The 24,038-nt window shown below is 40.9% G+C and overlaps 1 protein-coding gene across 1 annotated transcript; it reads left to right on the top strand.

Moving 5' to 3' along the window:
* Positions 1-10,872: 10,872 nt before the first annotated feature.
* On the top strand, positions 10,873-15,613 carry LOC110933678. The gene is made up of 2 exons (XM_022176888.1): positions 10,873-11,947; positions 12,054-15,613. The coding sequence occupies exons 1-2, from the start codon at positions 10,873-10,875 to the stop codon at positions 15,611-15,613; spliced, it is 4,635 nt and encodes a 1,544-aa protein (XP_022032580.1).
* Positions 15,614-24,038: the final 8,425 nt, after the last annotated feature.

Raw genomic sequence — 24,038 nt, 5'->3', positions numbered from 1 at the left:
AAAAGATGGCCCTTGGATTATTAGATCACAACCTTTTTTCCTTAACATTTGGAGTCCGACTACTAAATTGGAAAAGAAGGGTGTTAAGAATGTGCAAGTGTGGGTTAAAATCCATGATGTCCCGATCGCGGCTTATACGAAGACGGCCTTAGTATGATTGCTACTACTATTGGAGTGCCGAAAGCATTGGATTCGTATACCTCATCGATGTGTTTGGATATGTGGGGCCGTAGCAGCTATGCTAGAGCTTTAATAGAGATTTCGGCTGAGAAGAAGTTAAGAGAGGAGACCACTTTAGCTATTCCTGAACCTGACAGGGAGGGATTCATTAAGGAAACTATGTCTGTCGAATTTGAGTGGGTTCCGCACCGGTGTGGTCATTGTTGTGTGTTTGGCCATTCTGATGACTCTTGTCCGCACCACCCGAAATCTCAACATGTTGCTCGTAACAATACGAAAGCTGGTAAACAGCCAGTGATCGACGATGATGGTTATACAGGTGTTTATGGCAAGAAGGTCGCGAGAAGAGTTGCTTTTCCTATCAACAAGCCAAAGCCTAAGTTCGAGTATAGGCCTGTGACTTCGTCTAAGTCTCAGGATGGAGCCAATGGGGCGTCTGCGTCTACTTCCAGGTTTCAATCTACTAATCCCTTTGATGCTCTTAATGATCCTAATGTTGCCGAGGTGGATGGAAATAAATCCGGGGAGGATCGAGGTGGAGATGGGGACGAAGAAGTGGAAGAGGTGTTTAATGAAGCCGATGGTTACGGGATGGATGCGTTTTTAAATCAGGGAACCGTTAAAAAAGACAATAAAAAAGGGGCAAGCACTCCTTCCTCGATAGTTATTAATGGTTAGTTTGGCTTCTTGGAATATTAGGGGTTTGAACCGCCCCATCAAGCAAGCGGAGGTTCGTCAGGCAATTAAAGAGTTTAAGTTGAGTTTCTGTGCGATTCTTGAGTCACACGTTGAGCTGAATAATCTTCCTCATATTTGTAAGTCGGTTTTTCGGTCTTGGCATTGGGCGTCTAATGGTGATTGTTGTGATAAAGGTACCCGGATTATTGTTGGCTGGAACCCGAGTATTTTTGATGTTATGGTTCTTTCTGTTTCGGATCAGGTGATGCATTTACAGCTGAATTTTAAAAACGAGAAAAAAATGGTATTCTGTTCTATTACCTCTGCCGCGAATTATTATGTTACACGCAGGGAGTTATGGAAACATCTCACTTTGCACAAGGTGTTTGTTCGTGATGCTCCATGGATCATGCTTGGCGATTTTAATTCGGCTCTTAATCTGGAAGACAAATCTATGGGATGTTCATCTATTTTGGCTAGCATGAGGGAATTCCAAACATGTGTTGATGATATTGAGATGATAGATTTAAATCGCTCGGGTAGTCATTTCACTTGGAGTCAGAAGCCGAAAAAGGGGATTGGTTTGTTGAAAAAAATTGATAGGGTTATGGGGAATTCGCAGTTTATAGCTCAGTTTCCTAATGCGGTGGCTATCTTTCATCCGGCTCGGTTATCGGACCATAGCCCGTGTGTTCTGAAAGTGCCAGACGAGGGGAAAGTTAAACATAGGTCTTTCAAGTTTGCCAATTTTCTCATTCATAAGCCGGATTTTTCAGCTATTGTTAAGCGTTCTTGGGATACGAGTATTAGAGGGGTGCCGCAGTTTTCGGTGGTTAAGAAGCTTCGGTTGCTTAAGTCTCCGCTTCGAGTCCTTCTTTTTCAGCAAGGGAATCTGCACAAGAAAGTTCTTGATCTGAGGGCAAAGCTCGATGACATTCAGCAAAACATCGATATAGATCCGTCTTCGTTGTCGTTACGAGAGGAAGAGGCTAGTATCCGACGTGTTTATCAAGAAGCCCTTCTAGATGAGGAAAGATTTTTGAAGCAAAAGTCCAAAGTGGACTGGTTGGCGGCCGGGGATTGTAATTCAGCATATTTTCATTCGGTTCTCAAGAATAAAATTCACTATAATCATATTGATGCGATTCAGGATACTAGCGGGAAGGTTTTTGAAGGGACTGCGGTTCAAGAAGCCTTTGTTAATCACTATCAAAATTTTTTGGGCTGCCCGGGAGTCACGTCCTCGTGGCCGTCCCCTGAGCTATTCTCTTCTACCTTGGATGATGATGTTGCGGCGCATATGGTTAGACCGGTAACAGCTGAAGAGGTCAAACAGGCTATGTTTTCCATGGGTTCAGATAAAGCCCCAGGGCCCGATGGTTTTACTGCTGGATTTTATAAAGGTGCATGGCATATTGTGGGTAGTGAAGTGGCGGAGGCTGTTATTGATTTCATTAATTCTGGGAAACTTCTTCGGGAGTTAAATCATACTCTTATCGTGCTCATTCCTAAGTCCCCTTCCCCAGTTATGGTTACGGACTATCGTCCGATTGCCTGTTGTAATGTGCTATACAAATGTATTAGCAAGATTGTGGCTGATCGAATTAAAGCGGGTTTGAATAATATTGTTAGCATAAACCAGTCAGCTTTTGTTCCAGGTAGAAAAATCTCCGATAACATTTTGTTAACACAAGAGCTAATGCATAATTATCATCGGAATATCGGGCCTCCTAAATGTGCTTTTAAAGTTGATATTCAGAAGGCTTATGACACGGTTAATTGGAAATTTCTCAATGATGTTCTGATTGGTTTTGGGTTTCACCATAAGATGGTTCATTGGATCATGTTATGTGTTTCCACTACTACATTCTCAGTATGCGTTAATGGGGAAGTTCATGGTTACTTTAAGGGTAATCGGGGCCTTCGGCAAGGTGATCCGGTCTCTCCTTATTTGTTCACGTTGGTAATGGAAGTGCTCACCGCGATCCTTCAACATTCGGTAAGGATTGACTCTTCTTTTAAATTCCACAATAAATGTGAGCGTCAGAGGATTATTAATCTTTGTTTTGCGGACGTTTTGTTTATTTTCGCGAGAGCTGAGATTGCTTCCGCCAGATGCATTATGAAGTCCCTTGATTCGTTTTCGAACATGTCTGGCTTGGTGCCCAATGTGCAAAAAAGCACGGTGTTCTTCTCAAACGTGCCTTCTTTTGTGAAAAATGCTATTTTAAATATTATGCCGTTTAAGGAGGGTTCTCTTCCTGTGAAGTATCTTGGGGTGCCTCTTATATCTTCTAGGTTGCTCCATAAAGATTGTTATGAGCTGGTGGAGAAACTGGAAAAGAGGATTATGCATTGGAGAAATAAATTGCTCTCTTTTGCAGGCAGGCTGCAGCTGATTATTTCTGTTTTGTCTTCTATGCATGTCTACTGGTCGTCTGTTTTCATTTTACCATCTCGAGTAGTTCTGCAATTGGAGGCCTTGATGCGGAATTTTTTATGGTCCCAGGATAGTGCGTTTCAAAAAGGGCGGTCTAAAGTGTCGTGGAATTCGGTTTGTGTTCCAAAGTATGAAGGAGGTTTAGGTATTCGGCGTATTGGAGACGTTAATATGGCTCTCATGACTTCTCATATTTGGAGTATTCTTACGAAGCGTAGTTCTTTATGGGTTGATTGGGTTCATTCTTACAGGCTTAAAGGAAAGAGCTTTTGGGAGTGTCGAGTTCCATCTTCTTGTTGCTGGTCTTGGAGAAAGATGCTTCAGATTCGGCCGATTATAAGGAAGTTCTTTTGGACCGAGATTGGTAATGGGGTGAATACTTCTGCTTGGTTCGATTCGTGGAGTGTGTTAGGGCCTTTGCACTCTATCATCTCTCCTAGAGTCATTGCTAATGCGGGGTTTGATATGGGCTCTAAAGTGTCGGACATCTATCATTCTAATTCTTGGATTTGGCCGCTAGAGTGGAGGGTTTCTTATCCGGGTCTTAATCAGCTTGATCAGCTTTCTTTGGTGCCAAACAAGCCGGATAAACTTATGTGGCGCCATGGTGATAACCTGTTTGACTTTTCGTCTTCGAGAGCTTGGGATTCGGTTCGTATTCAGGCAGGGGAGGTCGATTGGAGTCGTGTTGTTTGGTTCCCTCAATGCATCCCCCGACATGCTTGTTTAATGTGGCTTATCATGAGACGGAAGTTGCTTACTCAAGATAAAATATTGTCTTGGGATTTCTCGCGCAGGAAGAATATGAATATGATGTGCTGTTTACTTTGTTATGCCAACCACGATTCGCATAACCACCTTTTCTTTGAATGCAAATACTCTTCTGAAGTGTGGCATAAGGTTAGGCAGAAAGCTGGGATGGGCACTGTTCAACCTAAATGGAGTGACATTTCTAACTGGTTGATTGAGAAGTCTAAACCAAAATCGGTAGTTGGGTTCGTAGCTAGATTGGTAGTGGCGGCCTCAGCTTATTTTATTTGGCAAGAGCGGAATTCGAGGTTATTCAAAACCAATTGCGACCGCCGGAGACTTTAAGTGGAATTGTGATACAACAAGTGCGATACAAATTGATGGGAGCGAAGCTGAGGAATTGTGCTAATGTTCGAAAGCTTCTGGAGGATTGGGGAATTGATGGCTCAGGTTTATTCGAGATAGCTGCTGATTAAGGGTTTTATGTGTTTGGTCTAGGTGTTTAGTCTAGATGTCGTTTGATTTGAGGATGTATTTGGTTGTTTTCTTGTTTTGCTTTGGCTGTACTTTCATAGGGCATGTCCTATGATTGAACTAGTGTAGGCTTTCTACACTACTTGTTCTTATTTGGTTGTGAATTTATAAAATCACCGGGGTAACCCTTTACCCAAAAAAAGACTCTCTGTTACATGCCTTGCAGGTCGTTAGGTATCTTTGGAGCTTGCATGGGAGTGGGCAGAGTCGTTGTGGGACATGGACAGCTGTGTGCCATGCTAAACATTTGAAACATTTAAACTTATGATTTGGTTTTAGACATTATGCTTCCGCTTGCAACTTAAACTATGTTTTGTTTGGACACCAATTGTATTGTGTGGGATTTTATAAACTATTTACATGCTGGTTCAATATGATTGGTGGCTGGATCCTGGTCATGTCACGCCTCCAAGCGGTGATACTCCGCGTGTGGATTTTGGGGGTGTGACATGTGACACCTGTGTCACCACGAACACCAAACAAATGCCAAACCTATGAAACATTGTGTTTCATACTTGGGATTTGTATAAATATGTGTATCCTTTGCACATATCAATTCTTGATCAATTCCGAGCTTTAAATCGCTTTCTGGAAAGTTATACGCGCACTGGTGCATAAACGTAATCAGTTTAACGCGACAAACACTCCGGAATAGTGAAATAGGCTTAACATACCTTAAATGACCTTTATATAACTTAGAAATAAGTTTTGGAACGTTTGGTATGGCAAAAACAAGTTTATTCGATCGCAGGGACTATTTGCGTCAAACTGCGAATCTATACCGATTCGTATGGTGTCGAATAGTCCGGAACTTGATCATAAGTTAAACATACCATATATAACCTAAACATGGCTTAGAAATAAGCTTTGATAGGTTCGGTGTGCGAAAACATGCTTATATGATCTTACAGGGGCTAAAAGTGTCAAAAACGGCGTAAGTTTGCATTTTCGCGCATATTTTACGTTCTGGACACATCCGGGCATCCAAAATTTTTGTACACACTAAAATATTTTTATTTTAGTGATCGGCATGCAAAAATTCCATTCGTCGCTTAATTTGGTTCGTTTTCGCATCCGTTTGAGTTTCGTCGTAATTAGCCGAACAACGCGATCGTACGACCAAACGAGCCGACATCCGAGAATGTTCCAAGCATATTTGAGTCCTCTAAACTTTATTGACCTTGTAGAGCCTTGAAAATGGCTTAACGGGGGTCAAAAAGGCCTGAAATGGACTCGATTGCATGCAGGGACCAAAACTGTAAATTTTGAAAGTTTGCTGATCTGGGGGCTCAGGCGGGGCGCGTAAGCCCAGCCCCAAACCTTACGCGGGGCGCCTCAGGTGCCCAGCGACCAGAAAGTTGGTTTTCAGCAACTATTTGCAAATTCAGGGGCTGTTTTGGTAAATTCTTGGTGTGTTGAGCAAGTTTGTGTGTTCACCAAGGCTCCTAGTCAGTTTGTAACAAATGGATGGTCATGATTTATTGCTTAATGGTTAAACAAACCACTTGTGATGATCTTCTTCATCACCAACAACTATAAATAGCTTGGCCAACTTCCTCATTCCTTGCTCATTTCCTTCTCTAATCTGATTTGGGAGCTTTCTAATCTGCTTGGAACTTTATTCTTTGTAGAAAAGATAGCTAGGACCCTTTGTAAGTCTTCTTTCATGCTTGTTCTTTATGTTTAAGCAGAAAGTCAAACAGTTTGGCCAACAGTTTGACTTTCAGTTTTGACCATCAATTGGTCAAGTCAAAGTTCAATTGAACTTTGACACGTGATTGTAATCACGATAGTTCTAATCCTTCGTGATTATAGTCGCTGATTACCACGTTAACTAGGTATAGTGTCGAGTCAAAGTTTCGGTCAAAATGCGTTTTAGCACGCATTTTGCCTCAGAACTACTTTAGGGTATCAAAACACTTTGTTTTGATACCAAATCAGTAGGTTAGACATGTTTTGACATGTCTAACTCGACACTATTAGTTTAGTGCTTGTTTAGGGTCGTAAGTTAAGCGGTCTAAACAACCGCTTAGACTTTCGAACCCGGCCCGTTTGGTCGATCTTTAGGATCCGACCAAGCTTAGTTAGTGATCATAGTTGCATAGGGAATAACCACTGAGGTTATACCTTATGATCACATAGGATTGGTTAGTCGTATGCTAGTTAGCTTGTATGCCCATAGGAAATGACCAAAATGCCCTTTTTTTTTGGGTAAAGGGTTACCCCGGTGAATCTATTAAAATGCAACCGCAAATAAGTACAAGTAGTGAGGATGTGTTCCACACTAGTTCATATATAGGACATGCCCCATATATGTATAACCCAGCAAAAAAACAAAACAAAACAACTATGACACCCCGTAACCTAGCCTACTATACATCATGATCTAGTAGACAAAACAATGGAAAACAAAACCAAAATCCTCAACCGCCATCATCAAAAATAAAGTTGCCACAAACCGGCAACCCCTTCAAACGAACCAAAAGAAGCCTATCCATTTGAGAATTTTGTGGAGGAGGTGCTTGCCCCCGCTTTCGAAGAGAACGGATGAGTACCCGATGTCATAAATGCACTAGTTTCATTGTATACTTCTTCGACCTCCTCTTCATCTGAATCCTGCCTGTCACTCGACTTTTTCTCCTTCTTCTCTATACGACCCACAGTACTACTACCTCCCTGACCACCATCATCATCCTTAAGAGCATCAAAGGGGTTTGACGTTGATACCTGATTATTCACCGGCTTCTTCAAGGACGAGTTTGGTTTAGGGTTTACAACTGGTCTGTACACTACCTTAGGCTTCTGATTTTTCATGTGAAGACCTTGGTTAGTAGATTTCTTCTTCTTTGCACCCACAACCTGAAAATCATCAATTTTCTTACTAGACTCCCCACTCGAAACGACCTGAGGCCTCTTTGGACACGAGTGATCCTCATGACCAAACACGCAGCAAGACGAGCACCTTAAAGGCTCCCAATCATATTCGATTTTTACCTCCTCCATTGAGTGACCCTTACCCTCTAAAGACGGGATTGCAATAGTAACACTCCTCTTTAATTCAGCCCCAGCATGAATTTCAATGAGAGCTCTAGCATAACTGCTTCTTCCCCATGACTCAGCACACATTGTAGCAGTGTATGAATCTAGCATCTTAGGCACCCCTATCTTAGAAGCGAGCAAACTAAGACCGTCCTCAGTATAAGCTGCTAGCGGCACATCATGCATCTTAACCCAAACTGGAATAGCTTTTATATCCTCTTTCTCCAACTTGATGGATGCCGACCACTCTTTCAAGATAATTGGAACATTTCTGATCATCCAAGGTCCATCCTCTAACATCTGGTCCATCCCTTCTTTAGTCTTGAACTTAAAGAAAAAGAACCCACTCGCATTCATCATAAGTCTAGTCAAACCATATTTCACCCAGTTGTTCTTTGCAAAGAAATCCACCACAGGAAATGCCAAACGTTTACCCAGAAAATATCCATACAAAGTGTTCGCATACCTGTCTGTAACTTGTTTAACCGAAGATAATGGAATCACCACATCTGCTCCGTCAACACTCTCATTAGACTCCATAGCTCTAAAATTCACTTTTAAAGTTTCTTTAGAGTTTGCAGCCACTTTAGCAAAGGAAAACCGATCCGCAACACCCGGTGTTCCTTGATCAGCCGACATATTCAATCCATTTGAACCCGTTAATGATGGGTATCCCCTGTTTGGGTAACCAGACCCTTCACCATCCGAAGACAATGGAGCAGCCAATTTCACAAGTTTATCCATTGCACTGAATGTTGCAGAATCAAGAGGGTTCTGACCCGACCCTCTTCGGGGTAACCAAGAATTACCCTCAACATCAACGAAACGTTTAGCTAATTCTTCAAACGAAACTGATTTACCTCGGTCTTGCGGAAAAATCCCAGCTGATTTCTTATCATCCATATCGGCCAAACCAGCAAAACCCTAATCAGAGGAGTACGCCGCCGCAAACCCGAATCCGATTGAAAAACACTGTTCCGCCGTCAAAGCCGCCACAAAACCCTAGACTGAATTGTTGCTGACTGCCAAACCCTAACTAGGATCGTCGCAAGACAGAAACTTTGCCGACAACAACCCCTAATCTGGATCGCCGTAAACCAACTGATTAAGCAGCACCGTGGAAGAGGGTAGCCGCACCTCTTCACTAATCAGAAAAAATCGGAACCCTAACTGCAGAATTGGAGCGCGATTTCAACTGATTGTCTTCTAAGGATCGTCTAGAGAAACCCTAAGATGATAACCAATGTCAATCGTGATTAGGAGAAGCACGAATCTGCTAGGATTACACGAAGTTGCCCAAATCGCCTAGTTCGCCCAGAGAAACCCTCTTAAAACACTCTCTTATTTTTGAAGCATAAATCTGTATTTTGACTATGTGAACATATTTTTGACATATAATCTGAATTAGTAACATATTTAGGGATAATTGGGCATGTAAGACTTGACATAGCACATAGTTAACCATCCGAACATAGTTTTACGCAAACGACGCATTATAGTGGCTTATACTACCATAATGGGTCGAAACGGGTCAAAAGCACTTAGGTAAACTTCCAAATCAGAATGTTAGCTCTATTAAATCATGCCATATGAGTTGCAATACTCATTTGATTTATAGAACTTCATTCTATCCTATCTCCCGACTTAGGATCCGATTGTTTAACATAGTGATCCATTCTAGGTGCCACTTGATTCCTTGATTTCCCGAGCTTTGTTAGGACACTTAATCAAGGATACTTGCAATCTCAAGTGAGTACATAGTCCCCTCTTTTACTATTTTCAAATGTTTTGGGGTGAAACATATATGCCTATCTGTTATTTTCCTGATTTTAAACTATATGATTACACATATTTAGTACACATTCTTTTGACAAATTAAACAATTACCTATGGTTTAAACACTGATTTTCCAAAACTTATAAAACTAATTGTTGGATTGTACCTATTTTATACATTCACCCAGCCGATTGGTAGTATGATATAGCGCTATAGGACTAGACACCCCATTCCTGTTGTATGGAATGTCAGAAACCAAATTTAAACCAAATAGAAATTGCCTTCGTGGTATTTCTATAGTCTCCAAAGTGTAGTTTGATACACTAAGGCTTGGTTGAATACCAAATCACACTCTCTTTGTATATGTTGATATACTACAAAAGTACAGTCTGATGTGCTCTCAAATGTGATCTACCAAAGTATATTTTGATATACTAAGTACAAAATCCAACATGTGTTTTAATATACTACTTTTAAACCAAAGCATATTTGATATGCTATTTTCAAACCGAAGTATAATTTGATATACTACCAATACTTTTATCCTTAAACCAAAGTATATTTGAGATATACTACCAAAACTATTATTTTAATTACTAAAGTATATTTCGATATACTATCCATTTAACTATTTCAAAACTAAAGTATACTTTGTTATACTATTTATACAAGCTTTTCAAAACCAAAATATATTTTTGTCTATACTATAAATTTTTTTCCAAAACGACACGTTTTCAGAAACAAAACTTTTACATTAGATTCATGGTTATTTTGAAAACATAAAACCTTTTCTCACATTATCCAAAGCCATGAATCTAATACACAAAATCCTATGTTACTCACAGGCATTTTTATGCTGACGTACCTATTTTCATATATGTTTCAGGTACTGCTGTGTGATGATTATTGATTCATGCTTCACATAGGATGGACCTGTGCCTTAGCGACTTTAAAACTGAGAAACAATTTATTTGTATTTATCTGATTTGTTCCAAAACATTGAGTTCAATAATTTAATAAAACAAAACTATTTGATCCATGGTTGTGAAACAATGATTCTGTTACAACACTCCCCGACGTTTCCGCCACGATTTGTTGTTTTACGTGGTCGGGGTGTGACATGACATAAAAGAAAGATGTACAAATAGATAATTAGGTAAAAATGAGTTTATTTATATATATATAACAATATATATATATATATATATATATATATTGTTTGAAAACAATATTTTGATAAAAAGGTTCATAGTATATATAAAAATATACTTTGGTTTTAAGACAGTCGAATAAGTAATATATTAAAATATATTTCAGTTTCAAAATAGCTAAACAGATAGTATATTAAACATACTTTAATTGTCAAAATAATAGTTTTCAGTAGTATATCAAAAGTATACTTTGGTTTAATTTGTAACATATTAAGAAACACTTTGGAGGGTTGTGATGTTGTGTTACCGAGAGAATCAGTACGTATGGTCCAGGATAAGTTGGCTAACACCCTTTATGGGTACTTTTTGGGGGATCGAGTTGCCTTCCCAGTGGTTGACTACTTTGTTCGGATGAATTGGAAGAAATATGGGTTACAAAAGACTATGATGAACGCTAATGGTTTTTTCTTTTTCAAGTTTAGAGATGAGGCTGGAATATCGAATGTTCTTCAGGATGGGCCATGGATTATACGTTCTCAGCCTTTGTTTCTTAATCATTGGACCCCAACTACTAAACTCGAAAAGAAAGAGGTAACGAAAGTGCAAGTGTGGGTTAAAATTCACGAAGTTCCTATTGCGGCATACACGGAGGATGGCCTCAGCTTGATTGCAACAACTATTGGCGAACCAAAGATGTTGGACTCGTTTACCACGTCAATGTGTATGGACTCTTGGGGACGTAGTAGCTACGCTAGAGCGTTGATTGAAGTTTCAGCCGATAGAGAATTGCGAGAGGAAATTACAATGGCGATACCTGAACTTGATGGAGAGGGTTTTACAAAAGAAACGATGTATGTGGAGTATGAATGGAACCCGCATCGTTGTGCTTCATGTTGTGTCTTTGGCCACACGTCCGAGACTTGTCCAAAACTTCCTGTGAGAAAGACTAATAACTTGCATCAGGTGCAAAATCGGAATGGTCCAAAGAACCCGAAAGGTAAAAAGTCTCCTGTTGTGGATCAGGAGGGATATACAGGTGTGTATGGGAAGAAAGCGGCCAAGAAAACTGGGATACCCGTGAATACACAGAAGCCTAAATTTGAATATCGTCCGGTGGGACAAAAGTCAAAAGGAGATTCTACTAAACCTAAGTCTCAGAACGGTATGGATGGTACTTCAAATAATAATTCTTTTCGGTCAGCCAATCCGTTTGATGTTCTTAATGAGGTGGAGGACGAACCGGGGCCTAGTAAAAGGCAACCGGACTTGAATGATGGGGACTCGGATGATGACGATGTGGAGGAAATTTATGATGAAATGGATGGGTTTATAATGGATGGTACCCGGAATATAAAGAATCACAAAGGGGCAAGCACCCCTTCTCCGAAAGTTACCAATGGTTAGTATCGCTGCATGGAACATAAGGGGGTTGAACCGCCCTCTCAAACAAATAGAGGTTCGGCAGGCAGTCAAGGATTTCAATTTGAGCTTGTGTGCTATTCTAGAGTCTCATGTGGATGTCGGTAAGTTGGGCAATGTGTGTAAAGCTGTGTTTCGTTCTTGGGATTGGACTTCAAATGGCGGGTGCTGTAACAAAGGTACAAGGATAATCATTGGGTGGAACCCAGCTATTTTTGATGTTATGATCGTTGCTCAATCTCCTCAGGTTATGCATTTACAGCTTGTGTTTAAATTGGATAAGAGAGTGCTTTTTTGTTCCATTGTTTATGCCGATAATTATTATGTTACGCGGAGGGAGTTATGGCATCTTCTGTCTATGCATAAGGTTTTTGTCGCGGATCGGCCATGGTGTATTATGGGTGATTTTAACTCGGCTCTTAACATAGAAGATAATTCGATGGGTTCTTCATCAATTTCGATTGGTATGAGGGATTTTCAGGAATGTGTTGATGACATCGAAGTTGTGGATATTAATCGTTCAGGTATTCATTTTACGTGGAGCCAAAAACCTAAAAACGGTGTGGGATTACTAAAGAAAATCGATCGGGTAATGAGAAACACTCCGTTTCATACTGAATACCCGAACTCGGTTGCCATGTTCAAGCCATATAGACTTTCGGACCACTGCCCGTGTATTTTGTCTATTCCGGAAGCGTTGAAACTCAAACCAAGGCCGTTTAAGTTTGCTAATTTTCTGGTTTTTAAACCAGAATTTTTGGAGATTGTTAATAAACATTGGATAATTAATGTTGATGGGGTTCACCAATTTCGAGTTGTCAAGAAGTTAAAGTCGCTTAAACACCCGCTTCGGTCGTTGCTGTTTAAACAGGGTAATCTCCACAAGAAAGTTGAAACTATCCGTTTGAAATTAGATGATATTCAGCAATCAATTGACTTAGAGCCGCATAATGCTGATTTGCGGAACGAGGAAGCTGCGGCTAGCCGTGATCTTCAAGTTGCTATGTTGGATGAAGAGCGTTTTCTGAAACAAAAAGCTAAGGTAGATTGGCTGAGTGTGGGCGACATGAATACGGCATTTTTCCATTCCTCTTTGAAAATTCGTAATCATTGTAGTAGGATCGATATCATTAAAGATACTCAAGGGAATCTCTATGAAGGTGATAATGTGTTTAAAGCATTTGTCCAACATTATGAGAAATTTTTTGGCAACAAAGATGATATCTCCTTACAACCTACTCCAGATTTATTTCCGAAAGTTTTACCCCACAATATTGCTACGAGTATGGTGCGGCCGGTTACGGAGGAGGAAGTTAAAAAGGCGATGTTCTCCATTGGCAATGATAAAGCTCCGGGTCCGGATGGTTTTACGGCTGCGTTTTTCAAGAATGCTTGGCCGCTAATTGGTAATGATATTGTTAATGCCATTAAAGATTTTTTTGATACTGGTAATTTGCTTCGGGAGCTGAATCATACGCTTATAGTTCTTATTCCTAAAGTGCCAACGCCTATGGTTGTTACTGATTTTCGCCCGATTGCTTGTTGTAACGTTCTATACAAGTGTATCAGCAAGATAATTGCTGATAGGATAAAGGGAGGTTTGAATGAGATTGTTAGCATTAATCAATCGGCATTTGTCCCGGGCAGGAAAATTTCGGACAACATCTTATTAACGCAAGAGTTAATGCACAACTATCATCGAAATGTGGGGCCTCCAAGATGTGCGTTTAAGGTTGATATTCAGAAGGCGTACGACACGGTGGACTGGAGGTTTCTGAAAAGTGTGCTTCGTGGGTTTGGGTTTAACGATAATATGGTGAGGTGGATCATGATGTGTGTTTCCTCTACCTCATTTTCGGTTTGTGTTAACGGCATGGTTCATGGGTTTTTCAGAGGTAAACGGGGGTTAAGGCAAGGGGATCCTATCTCTCCTTATCTTTTCACTCTTGTCATGGAGGTGTTGACGGGTATTCTTCAGCACTCTGTTCGGATAGATTCCTCCTTCAAATATCATAACAGATGTGAAAAACAGCAGATTATAAATCTTTGCTTTGCGGATGATCTGTTCCTTTTTGCTAGAGGGGAAGTGAACTCGGCCAATTGTATTATGACCTCTCTTTCAAAATTTTCTAAGATGTCGGGCCTAGTGCCTAACAACCAGAAAAGTACGGTCTTCTTTTGCAATGTGAAAGATCATGTTAAACAGGAGATTCTGGACATTATGCCTTTTGTGGAAGGTACGTTACCGGTCAAGTATTTGGGTGTCCCTCTTATTTCCTCTACGCTTAGGTACAGTGATTGCCGTGTGCTCGTGGAAAAATTAGAGAATCGTATTATGCACTGGAAGAATAAATTGTTATCGTTTGCGGGGCGGCTTCAACTGATTATCTCAGTTCTCTCTTCAATGCATCTTTATTGGTCCTCTGTGTTTTTGCTTCCTGTGCGGGTTGTTAAGGAGCTTGAAGCTAGAATGAGAAATTTCTTATGGTCTCAAGATGTGTCGTTCAATAGAGGTAAAGCTAAAGTTTCGTGGAAAGTGGTTTGTACTCCTAAGTATGAAGGTGGTTTAGGCATTAGACGGATTGGGGATATGAATAAAGCCCTGATGGCGTCTCATATTTGGAGTATTGTGATGAAGCGGGATTCTCTTTGGGTCAAGTGGGTTCACTCTTATCGGCTTAAAGGAAAGAATTTCTGGGTTTGCAAAGCTACTTCAAATTCTACTTGGTCATGGAGGAAAATCATTCAGTTGAGGCATGTTATTCGGAAATATGTTTGGTCCGATGTGGGTAATGGCCGTGATACATCAGCTTGGTTTGATTTTTGGAGCGATTTAGGCCCTCTTGGTGATTTTCTGTCACCAAGGACTATTACGGATGCTGATTTTCGGTTAGATGACATTGTTTTCAATATTTTCTCTAACGATACTTGGAATTGGCCTGTCGCATGGAGGGATCTTTTCCCTGTTCTTATTCAGCTGGATCACTTTCGGTTAGACCCGTCAAAATCTGACCGATTGCTATGGAAAGATGGGAACGAATGTCAGGATTTCTCTTCGTCAGCCGTATGGCACTCGGTTCGTCATAGAGAATCAGAGGTTGATTGGAGTGGTATTGTTTGGTTTGCTCAATGTATCCCTAGGCACGCGTTTATGATGTGGCTGATTATGAAGAGAAAGCTCCTTACTCAAGACAAGATTCTGCAGTGGGATTTCTCAAGGCGGAAAAACATGAATATGATGTGCTGTCTATTGTGCTACGAGAACTTTGATTCTCATCAGCATTTATTCTTTGAATGCAAATTTTCGGACGAAGTCTGGAATATGATTCGGGGTAAAGTGGGTATGGAGGCTGTGTGTTCGATATGGGCGGATATCACCGAGTGGCTATGTGCTCGCATTCGGTCAAAGAAAGTGGAGATTTATGTCGCGAAGCTTCTAGTTGCGGCTGCTGCGTATACGATTTGGCAAGAGCGGAATGCTAGACTATTCAGAAACCAATTACGTCCACCTGAAATGGTGAAGGATGCTATTCTGAAAACTGTGAGATACAAGCTGATGGGAGCTAAGCTGAAGATCAACGCTAGGGTGCGGAAGCTGCTTGGGGATTGGGATGTTGCAACTGAAACGAAAGATGACGGAGGCTAATTAGTTAGTTTATTTGTAGTTTCGGTTCTGTCTAGATGAGTGTCTAGGTGTTTATGTCCGGTTGTTGCGTTCGGTTTCTTTTGGTTTTGTTTTTCTGGCTTTACTTTCATGGGGCATGTCTCATGATTGAACTGGTGTAGGCTTTCTACACCACTTGTTCTTTTTTGGTTGTGAATATATAGAATCACCGGGGTAACCCTTTACCCAAAAAAAAAAACTATGCTTTGGTTTTATGAATAATATATCAAAATATGTTGTGGTTTTATAAATAACATATCAAAATATGCTTTGGATTTTATAAATAACATATCAAAATATGCTTTGGATTTTATGAAAAATATATCAAAATATGCTTTGGATTTTATAAATAACATATTAAACTATGTTTTGGATTTTATAAATAACATATTAAACTATGTTTTGGTTTTATAAATAACATATCAAAATATGCTTTGGATTTTATAAATAACATATTAAACTATGTTTTGGGTATTAACAAAATATATGTTGGTTTTGTACAATATCACATATGAGAGCATATCAAACTATACTTTTGGGAGTATAACTAAATATACCAAAAATAATGTGATTTAAGAATTCAATCAGACTTAGTGCATCAAACTACACCTTTGAGACTATAGGAATACCACGAAGGCAATCCCTATTTGGATGGAGAAATAAATTGGTTTCAGACATTCCATGACAACAGGAATGGGGTGTCAAATCCTATAGCGCTATATCATACTACCAACCGGTCTGGTGAACAAAAATAAGTACTATTCCAACAATTAATTTTATAATCTTTGAAAAATCAGTGTTTAAACCATAAATAATCATCCAGTTTGTCAAAAGATAAGTACTAACATGTATAATCAATTATACTTTAAAATCATGAAAATAACAGATAGGTACACATGCTTCACCCCAAAACATTTGAAAACAGTAAAAGAGGGGACTATGTATTCACTTGAGAGTGCTTAGAAGTCTTGAACAACTACCAAGCAAGCTAGAGGAGTCCCGGATATCAAACGGCACCTAATATAGGTAACAACTACATAAGTAAACCGGACCCAAATCGGAGGATTGGATAGGATGAGGTCTCGTAAACCAAATGAGTGTGGGATCTCATATGATATGGTTTAACAAGGCCTACATACTAAGAGGAAACCTAACCTAAGTGTTTACGACCCATTACGACCCTTTTAGATACGCTACTTTAACGCGTCATTCGCGTAGAACGCGTTTGGACCGTCTAACTAGTCCTACGACAAGTATTATATGCCCTAACATACATAATTATGTTGCATAATTAGTTAAATAACAAAAGTTTGGGCTACATATGCTTAAATATCAATTATGCATGAAAAGGGTATTTTGGTAATTTTCCTAAGGCATATAAACTACCTATCATACAACTACTTAAACGAAGTGACCATAAGGTATAACCTCAAAAAGTTATTCCCTATACAACTATGGTCACCTAATGTGTTTGGTCTAAATCGACCAAACGGGTCTAGTTTGTAAGTCTAAGCGGTTGTTTAGACCGCTTGACTTACGACTCTACACAAGCACTAATCTAAAAAGTGACGAGCTAAACATGCTAAAACATGTTTAGTTAAGTTAGAAAACAGGTTTTGGTATCAAAACAAACAGTTTTGATACCTAAGAGTAGTTTGGTTACAAAATGCGCGAGAATACGCATTTTGGCCGAAACTACGACTCGTCACTAACCTAGATAACGTGGTAATCAGTAGGTATAGTCACTAGGGACTAAAACCATTGTGATTACGCTCACGTTATGAAGTTCAAACGAACTTCATGTTGACCATAAACTGGTCAAAGCAGAAAGTCAAACAAAGTTTGACTTTTAAACGAAAAACGCATAAAAGAACGAAGGAATACTTACAAAGGGTCCCCGCAAGCAAATCTTGATCCAAATAGCTCAGGTATGAAGCAAGGGCTTCAACTTAGAGCACATTAGATTAGATTTGTGTGAGGAAGAAATGAAACAAATGGGGTATTTATAGATTTCACACAACCGTTAAGATCGTTCCTCGATAAACGAGCTTCAATCCTAGCCCTCCATGTGTGCCCCTTGTTTTTTTTATACTATTAGAGCCCCTAGAATGAGCCCATGGTTTTGCAAAACCCATTTGCAAGAGAAGAAAACAGGTTGAACAGCTGTAAACAGCTGGAAAAACAGTTTTGCTGGTTTGATACTGTCACACGGCCTGCGTAGAAGTAAGGAGGGACCTTACACGGCCCACCTGAGGTTCCAGTTCAGCAACAAGTTCCAGTTTTTACAGTTTCAGTCCCTGTTATGCATTTCAGTCCATTTTCGACATGTTTGAAGCCCGTTAAACCATTTTCAAGGGTCTAAAATGTGACAACTCGAATTTCCAAGATTCTAATTCGCATTTATTGCACGTTCTTGTTTTGTTTAGTTGTTTATTGTGCAAATAATTGGCTATGGAATTGTATACGCTTTGGTGCAATAAACTGTAGTGTGTGATTGTACATGGTTGTTTGTTAATTATGAAAGATTTGTCATATATATATAAACTTGGTGATGAAACTGTGAAATTGTTGTGTGATGGTGTACTTGTGTAAAATATAACAATAGAGGGTGTAAAGAGTCATTAGTGAAACATAAATAATACTTAACCCTAATTCTTTTCCCTAATCATTCTCTAATCATTCACAAAGAATCAAAAACACGTACTTTCACCTCCTCTAATCCTCTCTACAACACCTTCTCATCATTCTTGGATTCACAAGTTCTTTGCATCAAGTTTGATTGCCAATCCATCTAGAATCGAATCAAGGTAATTGTTTAATCATTGTTTGTGATTGTTTGATTGGTAGCAATGCTTGACTCTTGTAATTTTGTAAACCCTAGTCTCCATATGATGCTTCTGTGTTTGTGATTGATATTGATTATTGTGATATGAAGATGATTAGTCATATAATCAATTACCTGATGATTTTGATGCGTGTTATGTAGACATAGCGATTGTTGTTTTGATCAGTGTAATGCAAAGTATGAATTAGGGTTTCTGGTCGTGTAAATGCTAAAACGTAACTGCTGCAATCGCAATGAACGCATGATTATTTGTTAGTCAGAGTTTTACTGAATGACTAGTTGCCTGAGTTTATTCATGACTTTGATTGCCTGAGTTTTGATACAATATGTTAGTCCGACCTTTGAATATAATTGTCTGAGTTATAACACAAGCTGTCCGAATTTTTTATAGATGTGTATGAGATCTGAGTTTTTGCTTGCAAACATTGTCTGTGCTTCATGACCCTTATAAGTTGTCTGAGCTTTTAAACAATGCACATGGTCCGAGTTTCCTTACAATGATGTGTCCGAGTTTTAGAGATGATGGAGGTCCGAGTTTTGGACCTTGCCCTTGTCCGACTTCAAATTAACACTAGAGTCCGAGTTTCTTACATCATAGGGGTCCGACTTTGTGCCATGTCCATTTGGTCCGACCTTTTAACCCAGGACCATTTGGTCCGAGTTTGTATCAAGCATGGTCCGAGTTAATTCACCAAGCATGGTCCGAGTTTAAGTTATTAGTGAGGTGGTCCGAGTTTAAGTTATTAGTGAGGTGGTCTGAGTTTAAGTTATTAGTGAGGTGGTCCGAGTTTAAGTTCATTAGTGAGGTGGTCCGACCCTTTCAATGATGTGTCTTGTCCGAGTTTTCATAAGGCATGAAGCCTTTGACCGAGTTTTATGACATCAGGCCCCCCCCTGTCCGAACTTCAAGTAGGGAACCATTATTCGACCTTTTCCCTATGTGATGTATAGACTAAGTTTGGTTGGGCCGGTTGGGTTAAGCTTTACTTGATTGGGCCTTGCATAGTAGATGGGCTACTCATGGTTAATAGCTAGACTTGTTGTGTGCACGGGTAAAATTATGTGTGTCCATATGATGTACCGTTGGGCTATCTGCATGTTAAGCGATTATTAGATGACACTAGATGAATGGATGAACTATCGTGACTAGGATTGCTTGTGTGCGTTACATGTACGACAGTGTGTTTTATGTGATCAATGAATACGGGAGATAATCGTACGTGAAAGATGTGATACATGATGATTAACTGTTTACGTGAATGCATGATTCTATATAATCGCATGATACTGACTGCAACTGTATGATCCCGTATGTATGAACATTCGATGTGATATCAGACTGTACACAATAAACACACAAAACACAGCTGCTTGAATGCCAATGATTTGCAAACCTTAATTTGATGCAAACACTTACATCGTATCATGTGCAACATATCCTAGGTCGTGTATAACGGACTTAGACGTTTGATAAACCCTAGAGCATAACATACCGAGCAAACCAAGGTGAGTTCACACAGCCAAGGCATGGGGTTCCCGGGTGGGAATGGGATTTGATGAACTATTGTATATACTTTGCTGATAGAACTACGACTAGACTAGTAACACTTATTGAACTGATCTTCGCACACCTGCCAAGGGTTGGCCGCGATATTATGACTGACTTCGCACACCTGCCTTTGGAAGGCCGCGAACTGTAATTTACTAATCTTCGCACACCTGCCTGGTAGGCCGCGATACAAGTAAACCTAGTCTAGAATACTCGGGATGAACATCCCCTAATGTCTTCGCATACCTGCCTGGGAGGCCGCGATGGAAACTGATACGATACATGACATAACAAACGAACATACTTCTACTCACACTAAACTATTACTGAATTGTTAACTGTGAACTCGCTCAACTAGTTGTTGATCCTCTGTTACATGCCTTGCAGGTCGTTAGATACTTATGGAGCTTGCACAGGGAGGAGCAGGTCGTTGTGGAGCATGGATTATGTTTTGAAACTTATTGAACTTATGTTACACTTTTGGGTTTTCGTACTTATGCTTCCGCTATACTTATAAACTATGATTATGTTTTGAACACCTATCGTATTGAATGACTGGTTTACATTTACTATGTTTGATATTAATTACATGTTCAATATGATTGGTGGCTTGATCCTGGTCAGTCACGCTCCCAAGCGGTGATACTCCGCAGGTGGATCTTGGGGGTGTGACAGATTGGTATCAGAGCCATTGGTTATAGAGAACTTGGTTTTAGTATGGGAAAACGTTTTTATTAAAACCAGACTATAACCAGAACAGTGCTCTCAACGATCCACAACGACGCTTCGCTCCACGTGCAAGACTCGACATCCTAGGTAATAAGGTTTATGTTTATTACCTGCTTGCTAGAACTGCATAGAACTTTGCTCATAGTATGCTTACATTACTTTGCTCACTACTTGTTATTGCTTGAGAACACCTATGTGCTTACACTCTTCTGTCATCGCACTATTCGCGAACCTTTCTCACTTATGTTGCCTTTGATGTGAAGATCAATGGCCGAACGAATTAACATGACTCAAGCCCAGCTAGAGGCTCTCGTTCAAGCTCAAGTTGCTGCGGCACTTGCAGCTGCTCAAGCAGGTAGTATACCCTGTAGTATAGACACACACTAGGATCTTTAGATCCTACATTAACTCTCGTATTTAACTTTGTCCTATTCGTACACAATAGGTCAACACGCGCAGCAGCCTGTCTGCACTTTCAAGAACTTCATGGACTGTCGTCCAAGCTCATTCAGTGGCACCGAGGGGGCAGTGGGACTCCTCCATTGGTTTGAGAAGCTAGAATCCGTGTTCGAAATGTGTGAATGCCCGGAGGCTCGCAGGGTTAAGTACGCCACTGGCACTTTGGAAGGAATCGCGTTGACTTGGTGGAACGCGCAAGTACAGATCCTAGGGTTGGCAGCTGCTAACGCCACCCCTTGGAATGATTTCAAGGAATTGATCAAAAGGGAATACTGCACTCGTGAAGACATTCACAAGTTGGAAGATGAACTATATCACTTGAAAATGGTTGGGTCAGAGATCGAAGCCTATACCAAACGGTCGAATGAACTGGCCGTGCTATGCCCAACTATGGTGGACCCTCCAGTGAAACGTATTGAGTTGTATCTCAAGGGTTTGGCGCCAGAGATCCAGAGCCACGTGACATCGGCTAATCTTGATAATATCCAGGCTATTCAGCGCCTTGCTCACCGTATTACAGATCAGGCAGTGGATCAGAACAGACTGCCAAAACGTGTCAAGGCTACTGCTACTGCTGTCACTACTGCTGCTACTCCCAGTGACAACAAGAGGAAATGGGAGGGGGATTCCAGCAAGGGATCAGTTTCTGTTCAGTCTCAGCAGCGCAAGACAAATGACTACCAGAATTCGAGTCAGCAATCATCTGGCAGTCAGGGGCAGGGTGGATATCGGGGAATTCACCCACTGTGTAATAAGTGCAACAGACACCACAGCGGAAGATGTCGCAGGGAACGTTGTCAAAGATGCCTCAAGATGGGTCATGAGGCAAAGGATTGTAGAAGCTCTCGGCTAGCGAATCAGAACCAGCAACTCCCACCGCCAGCTCCACAGAACCAGCACCAGCAACCACAGCGTGGAAACCGGGGATGTTTCCAGTGTGGGGCAGAAGGTCATTACAAACGCGATTGTCCTCAGTTGAACCAGAATCAGAACCACGACAATAACCAGGGCAACGGGAACAACAACAACAACGGGGGAAACAACAACAACAATGGCAACGAGGCAAGAGGTCGAGTTTTCGTGTTAGGACGAGGAGACGCAATGAACGATATTTGAACTTATAACTTATTTTGGGTTTTCATTATTATGTTTCCGCTACTCAAATAAAAGTTTGGTTTGGACATCAATTGTATTGAGTTTTATGAATTATTTTAACTACTATACTTTATGTTTGATATGATGGATGGTTTGATATTATTGAGCGCACCTGCCGTATTTATGGACCTTATGAACAGGGTGTGCAAACCCTATCTTGACAAGTTCGTCATTGTCTTCATCGACGACATTCTGATCTACTCCAAGAGTCAGGAGGAGCACGAGCAGCACTTACGTCTTATCTTGGAACTTCTTCGAAAAGAACAACTGTACGCAAAGTTTTCTAAATGCGACTTCTGGCTTCGTGAAGTCCACTTCTTAGACCACGTGGTGAACAGGGATGGGATTCATGTCAATCCATCCAAGGTAGATTTGATCAGGAACTGGCCTGCACCGCGTACACCAACGGAAATACGCCAATTCTTGGGTTTGGCGGGGTATTACAGACGATTCATTAAAGACTTTTCGAAGATCGCGCAGCCGCTTACTATGTTGACACAGAAAGGTGTCACCTACCGTTGGGGAGATTCCCAAGAGACCGCTTTTCAGTACTTGAAGGATAGGCTTTGCAGTGCACCTATTCTCTCATTGCCAGAGGGCACCGACGATTTTGTGGTCTATCACGACGCATCGATACAGGGACTTGGTTGCGTATTGATGCAACGGGATAAGGTTATTGCTTACGCTTCGCGACAACTCAAAGTTCATGAACGGAATTACACGACGCACGATTTAGAGCTGGGAGCTGTTGTTTTCGCGCTTAAGATATGGCGACACTACCTGTACGGTACCAGGTGCACGATTTACACCGATCACAGGAGTCTCGAGCATATTCTTAAGCAAAAGGATTTGAACATGCGTCAACGGAGATGGGTTGAACTTCTGAACGACTACGAATGCGCCATCAAGTATCATCCAGGCAAGGCCAATGTTGTGGCTGACACCCTCAGTCGAAAGGACACCCTACCTAAGCGCGTGCGAGCGCTACAGCTTACAATTCAGTCCAGTCTTCCTGCACAGATACGAGCTGCTCAGATAGAAGCATTGAAACCCGAAAACGTCAAAGCTGAAGCCTTACGCGGCTCAAGGCAACGTATGGAACAAAAGGAAGACGGCGCCTACTATGTACCGGGGCGTATTTGGGTTCCACTCTATGGCGGTTTACGAGAGCTTGTGATGGACGAAGCACACAAGTCTCGCTACTCGGTACATCCAGGGTCGGATAAAATGTACCACGATCTCAAAACTACATATTGGTGGCCTAGTATGAAGGCTCACATCGCTACTTACGTCGGCAAGTGCTTGACCTGTGCAAGAGTCAAGGTTGAATATCAGAAACCAGCGGGTCTATTTCAACAACCCAGGATACCACAGTGGAAATGGGAAGAAATTTCCATGGATTTTGTTACAGGCCTACCCAGATCCCAGCGTGAGAATGATACCATATGGGTGATCGTGGATCGACTCACCAAGTCTGCACACTTCCTAGCTATAAAGGAAACGGATAAGTTCTCCACTCTCGCAGACATCTATCTTAAAGAAGTTGTTTCAAGGCACGGGGTGCCCACCTCCATTATTTCAGATCGGGATGCACGATTCACGCTAGAGCTATGGCAAGCGATGCACAAATCTTTCGGCTCACGATTAGACATGAGCACAGCATATCATCC

This window comes from Helianthus annuus, chromosome 8 (genome assembly GCF_002127325.2).
Source record: "Helianthus annuus cultivar XRQ/B chromosome 8, HanXRQr2.0-SUNRISE, whole genome shotgun sequence".
Taxonomy (NCBI): domain Eukaryota; kingdom Viridiplantae; phylum Streptophyta; class Magnoliopsida; order Asterales; family Asteraceae; genus Helianthus; species Helianthus annuus.
This window is presented reverse-complemented; position numbering and strand designations above follow the sequence as displayed.